This window comes from Pholis gunnellus (assembly GCF_910591455.1).
Source record: "Pholis gunnellus genome assembly, chromosome: 18".
Taxonomy (NCBI): domain Eukaryota; kingdom Metazoa; phylum Chordata; class Actinopteri; order Perciformes; family Pholidae; genus Pholis; species Pholis gunnellus.
The window spans coordinates 19,219,332-19,240,521 of NC_136545.1; the positions used below are offsets into that span (position 1 = coordinate 19,219,332).

Sequence of the window (21,190 nt, forward strand, 5' to 3'; positions counted from 1 at the left end):
TTTGAGATGCTCCTACTGGTAGAGTTCTCAATAAAACTCCCCCTAAAAAAAGACAATATCTTTTGTGATACGACTGTGAAAATAATCATTTTCATGATGTCTTATCGTTCACAGCAGCAGGTGTCTTTCTTTGACTACGAGAATCAAAAGATTTCGCATTCATTCATTAGAAATAATCAAAATGTAAAGCAGCTCATAAATAATGTGTAAATAAAATACATTTCTAGTGAAATACTGACTACTTCATCTTTGTAGAAAAGTGTGTTTTTTACTCGCGTGTCCACTTGCATTTAAAAAAACAAACCAGCAGAGGTCCCCCTTTACTCCCAGAGGCAAGCAGGCCATGTCAAGCAAACAGCCACTTCTACAATAATTCATTTTATATAAATGAGTCGCTATCAGGACACAATATACTCCCTTAGTGCAGCAGCATATCTGCTGGTATTACACAGGAAACGCAGTGAGTGGTAGTACTGTGGTGATCTATGTGGTGACTCTTCTCTTTGTTTCCATTGTCGTAGTATCAACACCAGCAGCCACAACTGGTTTGGCTGGTTTCTGGTTAACGAGGGTATTGACGGTTGCAACAGGTTGTGCTTATTTTAGAAACACAGACGCCTCCAGTAGATCCGTGTGTCTGTGTGTCTGTGAGTCTGTGTTACAATTGTTATAGTACTGGGATTAAAGTATGAATTAAATGAACATCTGGCTACGTCATAGATCTCTAATGTGCATTCTCACCATTAGTTCGCTTTTTAAAAGAATCTTAAATGGATGAAAAAAAATGTAATTTATAGGTTAAGTTAAGTTATTTCCTGTCAAAAGACTCATTTCTTAAGACGAAGGTTTGAATAACTGTGTGGTTTGTTCTGCAAACTCTTATTCTTAAAAATAAGCTTGAGGCAGCACATGTTGCAGCATGGAAATATACAACACAAAGCACCACTCAGTGTGTGCTCCACTGGACCTTTGCCCTCATCTCTTTTTACCAGAATGATCATGCAAAACACAGACAGCCTAAGTTAAATACAATCAACATGAAATCGGTTATTTATTTTATTTGCTATGGACGTCACAGAGGCATTAGAATTGTAACATACATTTATGCACAAAGTGTTTAGTGTTTGTAGCGAAACGCTAATTTACAACACCTGTCATACGGTGACAGACGTATTTTAAAGCAACATTTAAAAGAGAAGATTGTTATCATGACATGCGGGTAGCTTACGTGTAGCTTAGCATAAAGACTGGAAAGCTAGCCTGGCTCTGTCTGCAGCTCACAGAATCCTCTAAACGTTTATGGATCAAACAAACAGTTTACAACATCCAACACCGATGAAAATGCTCCAAGTTTACTATATGAGGAAACATTTGTACATAAAACAAGAACTGGACTGTTTTTTAACGTGTGTTCTGGCTTCATGTTCACCTTTTAAATAATGAATCCTACATAATAACTCGTCATGTGTGTGTGTGTCACACCCTGCGTACATGTTGAACCCAAATGTTAAAGGAACAAATGAACTGTTGCAAATCTACTAGCTGTGTGAATGTAACCCAGCCGGGGAGCGGCTCCGTCCCTACACGGGAAAGGAAGGTACTCTGAGACGAAGTGTAAGACGACACTCACAACAGCAATCATTTACCTCAGCCAGTCATTACACAGCAAGCTATCACATTCACAGTCTGGGTGTGTACCTGAGGGGGGGGGTTACTGCTTGAAACACACTTTTTATCTCAAGATAAAGGACAAGGGGCATTCACTGTGCCTCACAATACCCCTTTGTTGACAGCATATTGTCTTTTAAAAGAAAACTGTTTGCTGAATTAAGGAGATTTGAAGTTAAAATACAATGTTTGACTGTTTGGGGGAGTGAGCTGTGAACCTGGGCTGAGGCGCAGACACTGAAACTATGGTGTCATCCTCACAACAAGCCCGGTCACGCGCTCAGTCTTTAACCCCCTCATCGCTGGGTTTTACTTCAGAAAAGTATGTTTAACAACTGATCAAACATTTAAAAAAAAACAAAAAAACAGGTTTGTACACTTTTACACCTCTAAAAAAGAAAAAAACTCAACACATGCCATGAATTCCTAACATTTCCACAAGGCGACAAGTATCCCCCATGACAGTGCGTCTCCGCTGTGGTTAATGAGGCCTGATGGTGACTCCCGCCACACAGGAATGTATACCGGTTACGCAATATCATAAAAAGGAGTTTCACAGAAACTGCATGATGTTATAAATCATTTATTTAAGAAACTATGTAACAGTGCCAAACTTATCTTTCTCCTTAACATTTTCTCACCAACGCATGGAGAGAAAAACATGTTGGCTGCAGGAATGTGCCCACATAGGCAAGTTAAAACAAAGAAGAGGAATAAATATGAAGCTGTTGTTTTGACTAAAGCTGCTCCTGATATTCTCTCTCTGTGCTTCTCTACAGACGTTCATTCGCTTTAAAAAGGTCTTCAGTGCAGTGAACTAGTCAAGTCACAATTGTCAGTCAGTCTTTAACAGTCTTTGGCTTTGTCTCCATTTATATACACTTAAAAAAATTAAAATATGTATTCATGTTTCAACACTAAACAGTTCATAATGACGTCATACACAGCTTAAAATGTGCTCCGCTCTCCTCTTCACAGTTAAGAGTTCATCTGAGGTTGCCTGGTTATGACCGATGGGCCTCGTGTCCATTGTTACAGACCGGTCTGCTGTGTCTCAGCGTCACGAGGTTCCTCTACAGAGGGCAAGCGCCAGAGTCTCCGTGCTCTCCTTCTAACAGGAGCTGCTCTGCGTGTTCCCGCTGTCCGACACGTACGACTTGCTCTTCCTGGAGTACTTCATGGAGTTGAAGGAAACCCTCATCCTCTCCACGGTCCTGCTGCTCCTGCACAGCAGCGTGTTCTTCACGTGGTTCCTGAAGTCCTCGGACACAAAGTAGTAGATGAACGGGTCCAGGCAGCTGTTGAGGCTGGCCAGGCACAGCGTGGCGACGTAGAAGGCGTAGCCGTTGTTCACCACGCCGTCCTTCAGCAGGGAGTAGTGCACCACCAGCATGATGTTGCTGGGCACGAAGCACACGAGGAACGTCACCAGGACGATGACGATCAACACCACGGCCTTCTTGCGGTTCTTTCCCGCCGCGCTGTCGTCCATGCTGTTCCCCAGAGTCCGGAGCAGCAGAACGTAGGCCACGGTGATCACCACGCAGGGGACGAGGAACACCACCAGACCCATGAAGATGAAGTAGTAGTACGGGAGCTGCACGGACGGGAACGGATTGAGGGCGTCCTGTATGACGCTGACGTCGTGGCAGGTGGTGACGTTGGGGTCTTTGAGCTTGGCGGTGTGGTCGTACAGATACAGAGGCGTGCTGGTGAGCCACACAAAAGCCCAGACAGCCACGCAGACGCCGATGGCCACCTTGTTGTTCTTCCTCTGCTGGGTCAGAGGGTGGGCCACCACCCAGTACCTCTGCACGCTGAGGCAGGCGATGAAGAGGACGGAGCAGTACATGTTCCCGTAGAAGAAGCTCACCATCACTTTGCACAGCGGCTCGCCGTAGGTCCAGTCGTTGCCGTTGAGGTGGTAGGAAATCTTCAGCGGCGTCCAGATGACGAAGAGCAGGTCGGCCAGGGCCAGGTTGGCCATGTAGATGGACGACGGGTGCTTCTTCTTGGTCCTGAAGAGGAACACCCAGATGGCCATGCCGTTGGCGGGAAGCCCCACCAGGAACACGACGATGTAGACGATCGGGAGGAAGACCGTGGTGAGACTACTCTTCAGCGTGTCAGACGTCGCCTTGTCCACAATGACTTTGTCAGAGTCTGTAGGGTCTACGAGCCCGAAGAACCCCCGTTGTTTATCTGAAACAATACGACGCAATTGAACACATATCGGGACTGAAATGATTAACTATTAACCAGACAAAATATGAATCATCAACTATTTTGATAATTAGTAATTTATCAAAGAAACATTTCCTGAGTCCAGCTTCTCAAAAGTGAGGATTTGCTGCTTTTCATCATTATTAAATCTACTATCTTACAAATCGAGTATCTTTGTGTTTAGACCAGAACTAATTGAAAATATCACATCTGGCTTTTTTCATAATTTTCTTTTTAAGCTAAAAGATCAAATATATGACAAAGGACAAAGATTAATATAATGTTGTTATGCCTACATTTCCCAAAACTCCTGTGTGTTTAGGAGCGGACCACCGCCCAATGTCAAAAACATCAATTCTATCAAAAGGTATCTCTCATTATAACAATGTTTTAAAACAATTGGATGAATATTACGTAAATATTAACAGAGTATTACTGTATTAAAACACTCTTGGGTGTGGACCATTGTCTCGGTATGTGCTCGAGCTCGTTCTTCCGCACAACAAACACAGGTACTTCCGGTCTTACCTGCAGCATTTGAGGCAGAAAAGCAGCAGAAAATCAAAAGAAGCGACGATAACCGAGTTAAATCCATGTCTGCGTTGTTCACGCGGTCTCAGCTTTACTCCTCTTTAACGGTCTCCCTCCAGAGACTTCTTAAATGTGTCCTACAACCGTGAAGGACACACCTCGAGACTACCTGTGCGTACGCCCTGCGCGTCACCTGTGACCCGCCCACCTGGTGCACTCTGGTTTCAGTGGAGCTCACGAAGAAGAAAAAGAAACTTTACATTACAAGGACATTTTAACACCTTATTAATACTTGTTTTAAAATAAAAAAAATACCTCACATACCCAAAACACGCTGGAGGGATTATATCTCCCAGCTGGCCTGGGAACGCCTCGGGATCCCGCAGTATGAGCTGGAAAAAGTTGCGGGCGAGAGGGAAGTCTGGGTCAGCCTGCTTGGCCTGCTGCCACCGCGACCCGACCCCGGATAAGCGGAGGAAAATGGATACCGTTTTTTTGTTTAAATGTAATGTTAAAACGTGTCAGGTCTGTTGAATCTTACAGCAAAAGACAGAAAGATGATTTGAACTATTTCACAACTTCCCGCAGCAGAATTATTTTGGTCTGCAAGAAAATAAAGAAAAGGTTTGAAGTGTTTATCATTTCTGATTGATTATAGATTATACTGACTGCTCTACTATATGCCTTTCTTCAGTCCACCTACTAACTTTACTAATATTACTATTTTCTTTTCAAGTAACAATATGCTTCATTTCATTTTATTCACTTATCTATTATTTTGTTGTATTTTACTTTACTTATGTATATATTTATAGACAGGTTTTTTCTTACTGTTTTTTTGTAATGACAGAAAAAAATCTTATTTTCTTGTAGTTATTTTTCTCCTCACTGTATTCTTTATTTTGGATGGATTCATGTTGTATGTGATGTTATGGACTGGAACGGAAGATAATATCTTCAATAATTTTCTATCTTGAGTAACTGATATACGTACATCACAATGTTCTCAAAGGGATCTTCAGTGTCTTGTTTTGTCCGAGCAAAAGTCCAAAATCCAAAGATATTCACTTCACTTTCAGGTCGGAAAAGCAGCAAATTCTCACATCTGAGACGCTGTAACCATCAAATTATTGACATTATCTCTTAAAAACATTGAAACAATTCATCAGTTATCAGTGCAGATGAATTATCTGTTGGACTACTTCCATCATCTCTATATTCAACGTTACATTACAGAACTCACACAGAAGGAAACAGACTATTCGATTGGATATAATGAACTCATGTTATTAGACTATGTATCAGATTGTCTCTCATGACTGTTGGAACCTTTTTGGAGATAAAAGTTTCTGTGTAAAAACACCATGTGACCTCCGTCACGGAGTCTAAACTGCTCTTATAAGAGGATCAGTTGAATCGTAAAAAACACGGAGGCTAACTAGTAACCGCTGTAAATATGTAACTGAGTGATGTGTTCATATACTGTAACTTTTACTTCTGTATAAGTCTGAACCGCTACATCCAGTAAAAGCAGAGGCGGAGACCGTAGAGGCAGGAATACAGAGCTGTAAGATCAGATTTAATTCAGGTCATTAAAAGCACAAAACATGAAAAAAAACTGCAAAAAGCCAACACGTGCCCATTATAAATCAATCTAGCTATTGCAGTAGTGACAGTAAAAACCACAACAACCGTTCCTTTAGTTTATAGATGCAAAACTTCTCCTGACAGCCTGATAGTAAAAATCTGATAGAAAAGAAATAGATTAACTAACATAACTCCCTATAACACACAAAAAGGAGGATATAGCGGCATTTGTATATCAAATGTAAGACTTCTTTACACCTTCTAAGACTTTTCCAGGTTGTACATTTATTGACACACTTTCAAATGATTACTTTAAAAACGCATACACAAGGTAAACATGTCAAGCTTGCATCATGTATCACACAACATGCTAAAACCTTCTGGCACGTTGAAACTCTGACAAAAGAATTATTAGCAATAAAAACAATAGCTTAGATTAAAAGATCAGATGTATATACAAATAAATGACGTGTCAAAGAAATCAAATAACACTGCAGACGACTGCAACGAGCAGTAAATATCAGTTGTATTATCACAGATATAAAAATAAAAACCCATTTACACAAAAACAAATAAAAAACAGTAACTTAGACATTTCAAAGCTTCGGAGGAAGTCAAAGTAAAGAAACAGAGGAGTTTTTAAAGATGACGAGTCAGCACTCGGTGCTCCGCGTGTTCCCTGAAACAGACTTGTTCCTTGAATCAGACGTGTTCCTTGAATCAGACTTGTTCCTTGAATCAGACTTGTACGTGTTGTTCTTCTTGGAGTACTTGAGGGCGCTGAAGGAGACCCTCATCCTCTCCACCGTCCTCTCGCTCCTGCAGAGGAACGTGTTCTTCACGTGATCCCTGAAGTCCTCCGAGATGAAGTAGTAGATGAACGGGTCCAGGCAGCTGTTGAGACTTGCCAGGCACAGCGTGGAGATGTAGAAGCCGTACAGGTTGTTGTCCGCCTCATGCAACAGGAGGGTGTAGTGCACCAGCAGCATGATGTTGCTCGGGGTGAAGCACACCAGAAACATCACCAGCACGATGACGATCAGGACCACGGCCTTTCGCCGCTTCTTGGCGATGGCGGGGTCCGCCATGCTGTGGCGGAGAGCCTTGAGCATGAGCACGTAGGAGATGATGCACACGGCGGTGGGAGCGACGAACCCCAGAGTCCCCATCGTCAGGAAGTAGCCCGCCGCCATTTTCTTCTGACTGGGCCTGGTGACGTCGTGGCAGGTGAGGATGTCGAGGTTCACCACGCGGACCTCTTGGTCGTACAGGTAGAGGGGGACGGTGAGAAGCCAGACCGCCGCCCACACGGCAACGGAGACCCCGACGGCCACGGCGTTGGCCCTCTGGGGCCGCGAGAGCGGGTGGACCACGGCCCAGTAGCGCTGGACGCTTATGCAGGCGATGAAGGCGATGGAGCAGTACATGTTGCCGTAGAAAAACGCCACCAGCACTTTGCACAGCCCCTGCCCGTAGGTCCAGTTGTTGCCGTTGAAGTGGTACGCGATCTTCAGGGGGACCCAGATGACGAAGAGCAGGTCGGCCAGGGCCAGGTTGGCCATGTAGATGGACGACGGATGCTTCTTCTTGGTCCTGAAGAGGAACACCCAGATGGCCATACCGTTGGCGGGAAGCCCCACCGCGAACACGATGATGTAGACGATCGGGAGGAAGACGGTTGTGAGGGGGCTGCTCAGGACTTTTTTGGCTACGGAGCTGACCCACACCCCGTCGGGGGTCTCCGTACCGGTGAAGCCTCGGTCTTCTGTGTCAAAAGATGAAACAAAAACATGTGAAAAGCATAAGTGCAACAGGTTGACAGTACATGCAGGAACGTACTATAAATGTACCTCAAATACCACGCTGTGAAAATACTACAAGTAAAAGTCCTGCATTCAAAACCTCCAAGTATGAAAAGTAAACTGTATAATGCAGTAAAATGTTCTCGGTCAGTGTTTTACTATTAAACCTGTTGTTTCTGGATTAATATTACTGATGAATTCATGTGTGTGTTGCATGTTAACTTCTTTATATTCTGTTATTTAGTTTAATCTACATCAATGCATCATATTCTATAAGATCATATGTTTGTAGCGTCTCTGTCCTGTGAGAACCACGTATCTCTAAAAAGAACAAACAGCCTGTTTTCAGCTTTGTGACGATGCATTTTGCAGCTGATCCAAGAGGCTTTTTAAAGAGTTTATTTATCTGAAGAAGGAGGATTTCATTAACACATAAAGGAAACACTTCATCCTTCAGCTTATCACAAACATTCAACATCTACACATCTGGAGATATGTGGTTTTACCTGGACAGGGAGGGGATGCACAACTGTCATCTAAGAAGAATATAAAGCAGTCAGGCAAATGTAGTGAAGTATAAATTTCAATATCTACCTCTGAGATGTACAATATATACATCTGTGTTGTAGAAAGTACAATATTTACCACTGAGATTTAGTATGAAGTTGAATAAAATGGAAATACTCAGGTACAAGTACCCCACATTTGTACTTGAGTTACATTCCACCAGTGTGAGCACTTTGACCTGCTCTCTACTTATAATCAGTCCTTTGAGCATCACAACGACCTACTTCATATAAAATAATACTTCATAACTTACTGACTGAGATCAAACTACTTCTGACTCATTACTCGAGGCCAACACACCAACATGGCCTTTCGTATATTCGACGCTTGCAGCTCAGAAAACAGAACAACTTTTGGATCCTGACCTTAAAGTTTTAAGAGCTTAAACACACCACAGGTGTAAACAACCTGCGGGAGCTTTTCTTTGTACCTTTCTCTGTCACGCAGGTCTGCAGGAACCCCAGCAGGAGGAACAGCTGAAACCATCGCGTCCTCGCGGCCATGACCGTTCACAGGTGAAGAGCAGCAGCAGTGTCCGCGGGCGTGGCTGCGCTGCTTTTAACTGCCGTCAGTCATCACTCAACGGAGGAGTTTGACACCTGGGTCACGTGGTGACGCGCAGCCAACCGAGACACACCTCGCAGGGTTGATGTCGGAAGTAAGACGTCGTCTTTCCGTCAGGTGAGTTCACCGGTAAACATCTATGATTGGTTGTCAGAAAATATCGGTTTCATACCAGTAAACAACTTCTGGTGCTTGATTTAAACGACTGTTTTTTATTTGGCCAATTTTCATTTTATTTCTAATTTAAGTGCCCTTTGAAAAAAATAAAGGATTTATTGCAATCTTTTATTTTAGACAGTAGTGGAGTGTATTTAAATACATTTACTGTACATTTGAGCTACGTGTACTTTACTTGAGTATTTTCATTTTATGCTACTTTCTACTTTTTACTCTACTAGCTTCATGTATTTGGCGTCTGTAGTTACTTTGCAGATTACTAATAAAAATCAACAAATACATTATGATGTACACTGTCGTATTGCTTCTTTTACTTACGCTAAAGACACGAATACTTACTTCAACGTCTGATTCTAGATTGTTTGAGACACAAGCATCAAACTGATGAGAAGGTAATTTCCTAAATATATATAAATAAAGCCATAGTTTGACCTACTTCTGTTTTCCACCACTTGTGACCTTATGAAGAAAGCAGAACAGAAGCTGCTGTACGTGAACATATGCACACAGGTGTGTGGTCCATGTTATGTGATTATTATACTATATGGAGTGCAATATTTGAGTCTTTCATCAATGTTTCTGTTTGCCTAAGCTGGTTCAAGTGACCCTTTGTTACATATTCTTCATATTCTTTTTGTTTCTCTGTTAATTGAACATCTTTTTGATTTTGGACCAAATCAGACAGAACAAGACATTTAAAGACGGACTCTCAGGAACATGTGATGGGCAGTGTTTCACAACGATGAATCAGTTCATCAAGAAGATTAAGAGAAGTCCATTGAAAGATTAAAAAAAGTATTTATTCAGTCAGCAGCTCCTTTACACTCTCACATGACTCTCTGCTCAGACCGATATGAACAGTGAAACAGGAGGTGGAGCTCTGAGTCCCTCAGGTTTCCTTTCATTATCGGTATCGTAGCGCTTCCTGCTGGAGGAGAAAACACAGTAAAACTACAGCCTTACTGTGTATAATACACTTATAAGTACTTCACACTTCTAACCAGCAGAGAGCAGCATGGAACAAACCTGTTTGTTGGTTGTCTTTAAAACACATCACAATGATATGATAACTGTGGAAGCCAATTTCCGCCAGCAAAAAGAATAATAGAAGCAGCTCTTTGGCAGGTTACCCAACATTTGACAGAAATGTATTATGAGAACATTGAAGACTACTTCAAACGTGGCTTTACAACAGATGCAATACATCAGTTGCGTGCTGTTTCACATGGATTGTACTAAGCAAACGCACCTTTGAAAGGATTCTAAGCAAGAAACAGCTCTGGTGTAGAAAGAATAAAACCGATGTGGCTGAGGTGGCAACTTTCATTGAGCAGCAACTGGAAACATCTGGTCAGTGTCATGGTTACAGATGGATGCACCAAAATTGTTGGTTGCATGGAATTGTGACTGACGGAGAAACAGTTTGAATATTGCTGCAGTTATTGGATGGTGAAGGTGATGATCTGAGGTCAAGATACAGACTGAGAAGGCGTGTTTACCACAGCTGCGGTCCAAACTATGTCTGGCACTTTGATGGCTACGACAAGCTTAAGCCAATTGGAATTGCAATCAGTGGATGCATTGATGGGTTTTCCAGAAAGATGATATGGCTTGAAGCCTATACAAAACAAACAATGACCCAAAGATCATTACTGGCTACTCTATGGATGCTGTGATCAATGCTGGTGGGTGTCCTGCCAGACTCCGACCTGATTTAGGAACAGAAGATGGACACATGGCTGAAATGCAGCGGCTTTTGCATTTCTCTGGGAACCAAGCTGAGACAGACCAGCGTGAATTATTTATTCAAATATTTAAACAACCACAGCATACAAATCTGCACGTTTTATTTTTGTGTGTTTTCAAACTAGTAAAACAAACAAAGTGCTTTTGTAACAACAGCGGTTACGTGAACATAACAGGTAATGAAATACCTGTTATTACAAATGAGAAAAAATCTAAGTACATTACAGTCATTTTAGCAGACACTTTTATCCAAAGCGACTTACAATTCAGATTCTATCACATTGACAGACCGTAGGCACAGCCATATGCTTTTAGTGTCTTTCTCAAGGACACATCGACCTGCGACTAGCAGGGCCGGAGCCGGGGATCGAACCGCCGATCCCCTGATTGGACGACGGCCCTGGGCTCCACTTAGCCACAGTAGTAAACATATTACCAACAGCAAAATGCACTCTCTTGGTAGCCTTCTGTGCAGTTCAATACTGTACACAAACTACAGAGTGAACCTGATGTAATGTGGCTGCTTGTCCTCTGTGTGTAATGGAGGTTAGATGAATAGCAAATGCTTTCAAGTTTCAACACAAGTTGACTCAAGTTATTGGTGAAGTCTAGCAATATCAACCATCAATCTGAAACAACGTTCTGAAACTGAAAACAATGAACAAAACAAAAGTGGCAAAAAGCAGCTGGAAAATGTGGACAGCATGTTAAAGCTGTGACACTCAGTAAGGTTAACAAGGTAGCTGCAGTACATCCTTCATAAGCCAGCAATCTGGAACCCTAGAAAGCCTAAACATGAACCTCTGATGGCAGTCCAGTTCCTGTTGGCTAACATCTCTGTAGCTTAGACAATGTCCATTACCCACACGTTGCTTTCTAAAACTTTATTCATTTCATGTCGAAAAATCTGGGTAGTTGTCGTAACTGACTGGCAACTCCAAGTAACATCCACATGTGTGAGCTACAGGTCTTCTCTGAAGTTATGTGAATCTGACAGTGAAGCTCTTTCCTGTGAACAAGTCTGATCCAGTGCAAAACCTAAAGGAAAAGGGAGAGGTGCTGTGTGTCTCACTCAGTGTGTAAGTGATCTCATGATCTTTCGTGATGTTAGTTGTGGCTATATCATCGACTGCTACAATCCCTTCCAGCTCTGATCTAACAGGTACGGGCATGTTGCACCACTGTTCAATCACAAAAGCAGGCTCTTGAATCAGTTTTTGGTGAGCAAGCTCAATGCTGTCTGCTGTTGGAAGCCTCCGGCAGTTGTGAATATCCATGAATTCCAACAAGTCAACGAGGTCGACACCTTCGAAATCTGAACGACAAGATTCAAAGATCGCTCGCTCAGACACATATTTGAAAAAGCAGTCCACAAGATCGCTCTCCACAAAGCCCAAAACAGCTTGCTCCAGGAGTACAGGTGCACGTTTCACAGGAAGGTACTTCTCTTTTTGCCAGACAAATGTGATTATTCTTCCTACGTGTTCCCATGAAGTGGTAGGAGATCTTGAAGGGGAGCAGCGAGGCAAAGAGCAGGTCGGCGGAGGCTCCAACTAGAACTACAGTCCCCCTGAGAAAACCATGTCTCTGTGATGATAAAAGACTAGTTCATCATAAGTAATAAAATCCTGAGCTAAAAACAACTTATTTAGGGATCTGATGTTTAAAAGGCCAAAACTAACAGGCATGCAGACTTACAGACCTGTGGAGGTGGCAGAGGTTGCATAATTACATTTTTGTGTTTAGCACCAGAGCGGTTTGACAGAGAGCGTGCTGCAGCTCGTCTGTGATGGTGGTTACAGGAATGGTTTCTCGGGTCTGTTCATGAGAGCTGAATGGGGTGCATTAGTACAGGATGAAATAGTTGACTTGGCATTTACTACCAAGAAGGACCTCTCATGTGCATCAGCGTGCTGAGGTTGTGATGAAGAGGAAAAGGAGGAAGGGGGATCGTTTGCTGGGTGTTTGTGTGACATGTTAGAAGTCATGTGATGATGCTGGGTTATTGAGCAAACAACTCATTGAGAACATTGTCAGCAGCTTAATTGATAATGAAAGTATTTCGTAAAGTAGTTGCAACCATGAATCAATTAGATGACATGTCACAGTTTCCTCAAAGTAAAGAAATCCATAACAGAGGAGTAACAAATAAAAAACAGTAACTTAGACAATTCAAAGCTTCGGAGGAAGTCAAAGTAAAGAAACTCATAACAGAGGAGTTTTTAAAGATGACGAGTCAGCACTCGGTGCTCTGCGTGTTCCCTGAGTCAGACGTGTTCCTTGAATCAGACTTGTTCCCTGAATCAGACTTGTACAATTTGTTCTTCTTGGAGTACTTGAGGGCACTTAAGACCCTCATCCTCTCCACCGTCCTCTCGCTCCTGCAGAGGAACATGTTCTTCACGTGATCCCTGAAGTCCTCCGAGATGAAGTAGTAGATGAACGGGTCCAGGCAGCTGTTGAGACTTGCCAGGCACAGCGTGGAGATGTAGACACCGTACAGGTTGTTGTCCGCCTCATGCAACAGGAGGGTGTAGTGCACCAGCAGCATGATGTTGCTCGGGGTGAAGCACACCACAAACATCACCAGCACGATGACGGTCAGGACCATGGCCCTTCGCCGCTTCTTGGCGTTGGGGGGGTCCGTCGTGCTGTGGCGGAGAGCCTTGAGCATGAGCACGTAGGAGATGATGCACACGACGGTGGGAGCGATGAACCCCAGAGTCCCCATCGTCAGGAAGTAGCCCGCCGCCATTTTCCTCTGACTGGGCCTGGTGACGTCGTGGCAGGTGAGGATGTTGAGGTCCGTCACGCGGACCTCTTGGTCGTACAGGTAGAGGGGGACGGTGAGAAGCCAGACCGCCGCCCACACGGCAACGGAGACCCCGACGGCCACGGCGTTGGCCCTCTGGGGCTGCGAGAGCGGGTGGACCACGGCCCAGTAGCGCTGGACGCTTATGCAGGCGATGAAGGCGATGGAGCAGTACATGTTGCCGTAGAAAAACGCCACCAGCACTTTGCACAGTCTGTGCCCGTAGGTCCAGTCGTTGCCCTTGAAGTGGTACGCGATCTTCAGGGGGACCCAGATGACGAAGAGCAGGTCGGCCAGGGCCAGGTTGGCCATGTAGATGGACGACGGGTGCTTGTTCTTGGTCCTGAAGAGGAACACCCAGATGGCGAGGGCATTGGTGGGCAGCCCCACCGCGAACACGATGATGTAGACGATCGGGAGGAAGACGGTTGTGAGGGGGCTGCTCAGGACCTTTCTGGCTTCGGAGCTGATGTTCACGGAGCTGATGTTCACGGAGCTGATGCTCACGGAGCTGACGTTCACGGAGCTGACGATCACGGAGCTGACACACACCTCGGTGGTCTCCGTACCGGTGAGGCCTGCTTGTTGTTTAAAATATGAAATGAAAACATGTGAAAAGCAGAAGTGCAACAGGTTGAAAGTACATGCAGGAACGTAAAAGTATAATGCAGTAAAATGTTCTCTGTCAGTGTTTTACCATTATACCTGTTGTTTCTGAATTAATGTTCCTGCTGCATTCATGTGTGTATTGCATGTTAACTCCTCTATATCCTGTTATTAGTTTAATCTACATCAATGCATCATATTCTATAAGATCATCATATGATTGTAGTGTCTCTGTCCTGTGAGAACCACGTATCTCTAAAAAGAACAAACAGCCTGTTTTCAGCTTTGTGACGATGCCTTTTCCAGCTGATCCAAGAGGCTTTTTAAAGAGTTTATTTATCTGAAGAAGGAGGATTTCATTAACATAAAGGAACACTTCATCCTTCAGTTTATCGCAAACATTCAACATCAAATCATAAAGGACCACTTCATCCTTCAGTTTATCACAAACATTCAACATCAACACATAAAGGACCACTTCATCCTTCAGTTTATCACAAACATTCAACATCAACACATAAAGGACCACTTCATCCTTCAGTTTATCACAAACATTCAACATCAACACATAAAGGAACACTTCATCCTTCAGTTTATCACAAACATTCAACATCAAATAATAAAGGAACACTTCATCCCTCAGTTTATCACAAACATTCAACATCAACACATAAAGGACCACTTCATCCTTCAGTTTATCACAAACATTCAACATCAAATCATAAAGGACCACTTCATCCTTCAGTTTATCACAAACATTCAACATCAACACATAAAGGACCACTTCATCCTTCAGTTTATCACAAACATTCAACATCAACACATAAAGGACCACTTCACCCTTCAGTTTATCACAAACATTCAACATCAACACATAAAGGAAACACTTCATCCTTCAGTTTATCACAAACATTCAACATCAACACATAAAGGACCACTTCATCCTTCAGTTTATCACAAACATTCAACATCAAATCATAAAGGACCACTTCATCCTTCAGTTCATCACAAACATTCAACATCAAATCATAAAGGAACACTTCATCCTTCAGTTTATCACAAACATTCAACATCAAATAATAAAGGAACACTTCATCCTTCAGTTTATCACAAACATTCAACATCAAATCATAAAGGAACACTTCATCCTTCAGTTTATCACAAACATTCAACATCAAATAATAAAGGAACACTTCATCCTTCAGTTTATCACAAACATTCAACATCAACACATAAAGGACCACTTCATCCTTCAGTTTATCACAAACATTCAACATCAAATAATAAAGGAACACTTCATCCTTCAGTTTATCACTAACATTCAACATCAAATCATAAAGGAACACTTCATCCTTCAGTTTATCACAAACATTCAACATCAACACATAAAGGACCACTTCATCCTTCAGTTTATCACAAACATTCAACATCAACACATAAAGGACCACTTCATACCTCCAGTGGCAGGGGATGGATGACAGCCATCTAAGAAGAAAAAAGAGCCGTCAGTAAAATGTACACTATATACCCCTGAGATGTACAAAGCTATTTACCACTGAGATTCAGTAGAGAAGTTGCATAAAATGGAAATACTCAGATAAAAGTAACCCAAATTTGTACTTAAATACAGTACTTGAGTGTGAGCACTTTGACCTGCTCTCTACTTATAATCAGTCCTTTGAGCATCACAGCGACTTACTGACTGAGATCAAACTACTTCTGACTCATCACTCGAGGCCAACACACCAACATGGCCTTTCGTATATTCAACGCTTGCAGCTCAGAAAACAGAACAACTTTTGGATCCTGACCTTAAAGTTTTAAGAGCTTAAACACACCACAGGTGTAAACAACCTGCGGGAGCTTTTCTTTTTACCTTCCTCTGTTACGCAGGTCTGCAGGAACCCCAGCAGGAGGAACAGCTGAAACCATCGCGTCCTCGCGGCCATGACCGTTCACAGGTGAAGAGCAGCAGCAGTGTCCGTGGGCGTGGCTGCGCTGCTTCTAACTACCATCAGTCATCACTCAACGGAGGAGTTTGACACCTGGGTCACGTGGTCACGCGCAGCCAACCGAGACACGCCTCGCAGGGTTGATGTCGGAAGTAAGACATCGTCTTTCGGTCAGGTGAGGTCACCGGTAAACATCTATGATTGGTTGTCAGAAAATATCGGTTTCATACCAGTAAACAACTTCTGGTGTTTGATTTAAACGACTGTTTTTTATTTCGCCAATTTTCATTTTATTTTATTTGTACTTTTACTCCATCTCTGATGAAATAGTAATTTCCTAAATATATAAATAAAGCCATTGTTTGACCTTCTTCTGTTTTCCACCACTTGTGACCTTATGAAGAAAGAACAGAAGCTGCTGTACGTGAACATATGCACACAGGTGTGTGGTCCATGTTATGTGATTATTATACTATATGGAGTGCAATATTTGAGTCTTTCATCAATGTTTCTGTTTGCCTAAGCTGGTTCAAGTGACCCTTTGTTACATATTATTCCAAAATAAAGGGTTCAAATGTGTATAAAAATAATAATACCAAAAGCAACCTTTTTTTTGTTGTTGTTTTGACTTAAATAAAACCCAAAATGTAGAAAAGAGCTGAAGTTGGAACTCTTTGCTACAAACCTTCACATTTATTGAAGGTGACAAAATACAGAAAAGACCAGAAATCATTATTTCTCCAAATAAGGAAATATTTCATGTTCATAAGTTAGATGAGCTGTGCATGAAAACATGTATTCTTCATATTCTTTTTGTTTCTCTGTTAATTGAACATCTTTTAGATTTTGGACCAAATCAGACAGAACAAGACATTTAAAGACGGACTCTCAGGAACATGTGATGGGCAGTGTTTCACAACGATAAATCAGTTCATCAAGAAGATTAAGAGAAGTCCATTGAAAGATTAAAAAAAGTATTTATACAGCTCCTTTACACTCTCACATGACTCTCTGCTCAGACCGATATGAACAGTGAAACAGGAGGTGGAGCTCTGAGTCCCTCAGGTTTCCTTTCATTATCGGTATCGTAGCGCTTCCTGCTGGAGGAGAAAACACAGTAAAACTACAGCCTTACTGTGTATAATACACTTATAAGTACTTCACACTTCTAACCAGCAGAGAGCAGCATGGAACAAACCTGTTCGTTGGTTGTCTTTAAAACACATCACAATGATATGATAACTATGGAAGCCAATTTCCGCCAGTAAAGGTTACCCAACATTTGACAGAAATGTATTGTGAGAACATTGAAGACTACTTCAAACGTGGCTTTACAACAGATGCAATACATCAGTTGCTTGTTGTTTCACATGGATTGTACTAAGCAAACGCACCTTTGAAAGGATTCTAAGCAAGAAACAGCTCTGGTGTAGAAAGATTAAAACCGATGTGGCTGAGGTGGCAACTTTCATTGAGCAGCAACTGGAAACATCTGGTCAGTGTCATGGTTACAGATGGATGCACCAAAAGTGTTGGTTACATGGAATCATGACTGACGGAGAAACAGTTTGAATATTGCTGCAGTTATTGGATGGTGAAGGTGATGATCTGAGGTCAAGATACAGACAGAGAAGGCGTGTTTACCACAGCTGCGGTCCAAACTATGTCTGGCACTTTGATGGCTACGACAAGCTTAATCAATGTTTTATTTTTTTTTATCTGATCGCATGCTGTCAGGAGATGTTTTGCTATCTATAAACTAAAAAGTGTTTTTTGCTGCAGGAGGCTGTTCAATACGCATTTGTACCGACAGACCTGCAACTGCGAACACTGTCATTACTGCAGTAACTTATTTGGCACTGTTTTTGTTTTTTTTAAACCCAAAGATGTTTAGTTTACAACATAATGAGAAAACCTGAAACCAGAAAATATTTGTCTTTTTTTCACCATTTTTGGCCCGAGCGAGCCCCATTTGGGGTTCAGAGCAAGATATTTAAATCAAAGAGAGCGTCGTATAAATCAAAGTTCATAAAGAAATTAAAAAAAGATTTTTTTTTATTTTATCGAAAAAAGTCTCCTTAACTTAATCATGTAAACCATTTCACACACTGCAAACACCATTATAAACTATTCGACTAACTAACTAAGAAGATCCGCCACAATATCATGTATTTTACGCCACTGGCTGCGAGCCAACAACTCAAGAGAATGCTTCCAAAATGGTGGAGATTGGTGGAGCATTTCCCCCGGCATATCACACAGCTAACAGCATTAGCACTTCACACAGATTTCAGCGATAGCGTCCAAATTCCTCTCCGTGAAAACGTTCAGGAGTTACAGCCAACAAGCCACAGAAAGCACAACTTCAACACTGCCAAATATTAGAACCATATCATACCTTGAGTTGGTTTTCAGGGCGAAAACGGTGAAATCCCGAATTATTCCTTATTAGAAATGTGTTCGTCTGCTCACTGAGTACGTCTGGAACTTGAAATGGCGTTGCTCCGTTCATCTGAGCCAAGATGGAGGTCAACATGCCGGCGGCGAATCATGCAGGGGCTTGGGGGCTGATCGCGGCACGGTTTTGGAGTTTCATTGGCTGAAAATTCTGTCAATCACTTCATGGAACACACTGGGGTGCATGGAGAAGAGATATGAGAGGTCAAAATGGGTCAAAATGATGCCAATCAGCTCTGTTATGATAGATTGTACAATATGAGTGATAAAGAAAGTGAAATATAGTGAAATATATAGTTATATAGTATATAAAAGTACAATGGAACAGCTGCAAATCCTGGTTCAAAAATGAGAATTTGGCATGTTTTGTTTTACATAAACACCTATAACAGGGGTTTGCTTCACTTTATTTACACCAAATCTTTTTGTGAGGCACCTGCACCCTTTGTGCTATGAATTCGGAATGTTTTTAGGCTAACCAGGGCCTCATTCAATAAATTACAGTGCTTTTTCTTCAGGCGAACCTGGGAATTTTCCCTGTTCAGTCTTCAGGTACTATTAACCAGTAACATATACACAATATTTACTCATCTCATCAAATCTCACAATTCCTAGTGTTATTCAAGCATCAACATTTTTAAAATAGACCTTGTAGTTACAGAATTGTAGTCTCTTTTGTATGGGTTACAATTTTCGAGAAGAGGCCTAAAAAAAGGCTTAGGGTCCAAGAGGTTAAATAACATAAGTCCCTTCAGCACTCAAGAGAAACATATATGACAGTTGTATATCAAATGTAAGACTTCTTTACACCTTCTAAGACTTTTCCAGGTCTGCAGGTTTGGACATTTACATTTATTGACAAACTTTTAAATGATTACTTTAAAAAACGCAACCACACGTTAAAAAAAACATGTCAAGCTTGCATCATGTATCACACAACATGCTAAAACCTTTTAGCACGTCAAAACAATAAAAATTACAGCTAAAAGATCATATATATATGAAAATAAATGATGGCTAAATAAAAAAAAACTGCAACAAGGACTACACATCAGTTGTATTATCAAAAGATACGAAAAATAAAATCCCATTTACAAAATTAAAAAACAGTAACTTAGACAGCTCAAAGCTTCTAGGAGGCCTTCAAAACAGATGACATGTCACAGTTTCCTCAAAGTAAAGAAATCCATAACGAGTCAGTACACGGTGCTCTCCGTGTTCCCTGAATCAGACTTGTTCCCCGAATCAGATGTCGACGAGTTGCTCTTCTTGGAGTACTTGAGGGCGGTGAAGACCCTCATCCTCTCCACCGTCCTCTCGCTCCTGCAGAGGAACGTGTTCTTCACGTGATCCCTGAAGTCCTCCGAGATGAAGTAGTAGATGAACGGGTCCAGGCAGCTGTTGAGACTTGCCAGGCACAGCGTGGAGATGTAGAAGGCGTACAGGTTGTTGTCCGCCTCATCCAACAGGAGGGTGTAGTGCACCAGCAGCATGATGTTGCTCGGGGTGAAGCACACCAGAAACATCACCAGCACGATGACGGTCAGGACCATGGCCTTTCGCCGCTTCTTGGCGATGACGGGGTCCGTCGTGCTGTGGCGGAGAGCCTTGAGCATGAGCACGTAGGAGATGATGCACACAACGGTGGGAGCGATGAACCCCAGAGTCCCCATCGTCAGGAAGTAGCCCGCCGCCATTTTCCTCTGACTGGGCCTGGTGACGTCGTGGCAGGTGAGGATGTCGAGGTTCACCACGTGGACCTCTTGGTCGTACAGGTAGAGGGGGACGGTGAGAAGCCAGACCGCCGCCCACACGGCAACGGAGACTCCGACGGCCAGAGCGTTGGCCCTCTGGGGCTGCGAGAGCGGGTAGACCACGGCCCAGTAGCGCTGGACGCTTATGCAGGCGATGAAGGCGATGGAGCAGTACATGTTGCCGTAGAAAAATGCCACCAGCACTTTGCACAGCCCGTGCCCGTAGGTCCAGTTGTTGCCCTTGAAGTGGTATGCGATCTTCAGGGGGACCCAGATGACGAAGAGCAGGTCGGCCAGGGCCAGGTCGGCCAAGTAGATGGACGACGGATGCTTCTTCTTGTTCCTGAAGAGGAACACCCAGATGGCGAGGGCGTTGGTGGGCAGCCCCACCGCGAACACGATGATGTAGACGATCGGGAGGAAGACGGTTGTGAGGGGGCTGCTCAGGACCTTTCTGGCTACGGAGCTGATGTTCACGGAGCTGACGTTCATGGAGCTGACACACACCTCCTTACCGGTGAGGCCTGCTTGTTGTTTAAAATATGAAATGAAAACATGTGAAAAGCAGAAGTGCAACAGGTTGACAGTACATGCAGGAACGTACTATAAATGTACCTCCAATACAACACTGTGAAAATACTCCACCACAAGTAAAAGTCCTGCATTCAAAACCTCCAAGTATGAAAAGTGAAAGTATAATGCAGTAAAATGTTCTCTGTCAGTGTTTTACTATTATATCTGTTG

The 21,190-nt window shown here is 42.8% G+C and overlaps 4 protein-coding genes across 6 annotated transcripts; all 4 read right to left on the minus strand.

The window, feature by feature from the left end:
- Positions 1-2,235: 2,235 nt before the first annotated feature.
- f2rl1.2 (coagulation factor II (thrombin) receptor-like 1, tandem duplicate 2) lies at positions 2,236-4,566 on the minus strand. The gene is made up of 2 exons (XM_079179132.1): positions 4,420-4,566; positions 2,236-3,870 (listed from the first exon to the last, which is right to left on the minus strand). Exons 1-2 carry the CDS (start codon positions 4,484-4,486, stop codon positions 2,780-2,782), a joined length of 1,158 nt encoding a protein of 385 aa, XP_079035258.1. The 5' UTR covers positions 4,487-4,566; the 3' UTR covers positions 2,236-2,779.
- A 1,414-nt stretch (positions 4,567-5,980) lies between these two features.
- On the minus strand, positions 5,981-8,949 carry LOC306710525 (proteinase-activated receptor 2-like). 2 transcript variants are annotated; one of them, XM_079179129.1, is made up of 3 exons: positions 8,809-8,900; positions 8,318-8,347; positions 5,981-7,774 (listed from the first exon to the last, which is right to left on the minus strand). In XM_079179129.1, exons 1-3 carry the CDS (start codon positions 8,879-8,881, stop codon positions 6,663-6,665), a joined length of 1,215 nt encoding a protein of 404 aa, XP_079035255.1. In that variant the 5' UTR covers positions 8,882-8,900; the 3' UTR covers positions 5,981-6,662. The 2 variants fall into 2 exon arrangements, with proteins under 2 accessions (XP_079035255.1, XP_079035256.1); XM_079179130.1 differs by lacking the exon at positions 8,318-8,347 and having other exon boundaries at positions 8,809-8,949.
- A 1,959-nt stretch (positions 8,950-10,908) lies between these two features.
- LOC306710318 (proteinase-activated receptor 2-like) lies at positions 10,909-16,587 on the minus strand. Of its 2 annotated transcripts, none has more exons than XM_079178779.1 (3): positions 16,160-16,587; positions 15,739-15,768; positions 10,909-14,255 (listed from the first exon to the last, which is right to left on the minus strand). In XM_079178779.1, exons 1-3 carry the CDS (start codon positions 16,230-16,232, stop codon positions 13,102-13,104), a joined length of 1,257 nt encoding a protein of 418 aa, XP_079034905.1. In that variant the 5' UTR covers positions 16,233-16,587; the 3' UTR covers positions 10,909-13,101. The 2 variants fall into 2 exon arrangements, with proteins under 2 accessions (XP_079034905.1, XP_079034906.1); XM_079178780.1 differs by having other exon boundaries at positions 10,909-14,258.
- A 2,558-nt stretch (positions 16,588-19,145) lies between these two features.
- LOC306710671 (proteinase-activated receptor 2-like) lies at positions 19,146-20,938 on the minus strand (the record flags this gene model as incomplete). Its single annotated transcript, XM_079179313.1, has 1 exon — positions 19,146-20,938. One exon carries the CDS (start codon positions 20,936-20,938, stop codon positions 19,889-19,891), a length of 1,050 nt encoding a protein of 349 aa, XP_079035439.1. The 3' UTR covers positions 19,146-19,888.
- Positions 20,939-21,190: the final 252 nt, after the last annotated feature.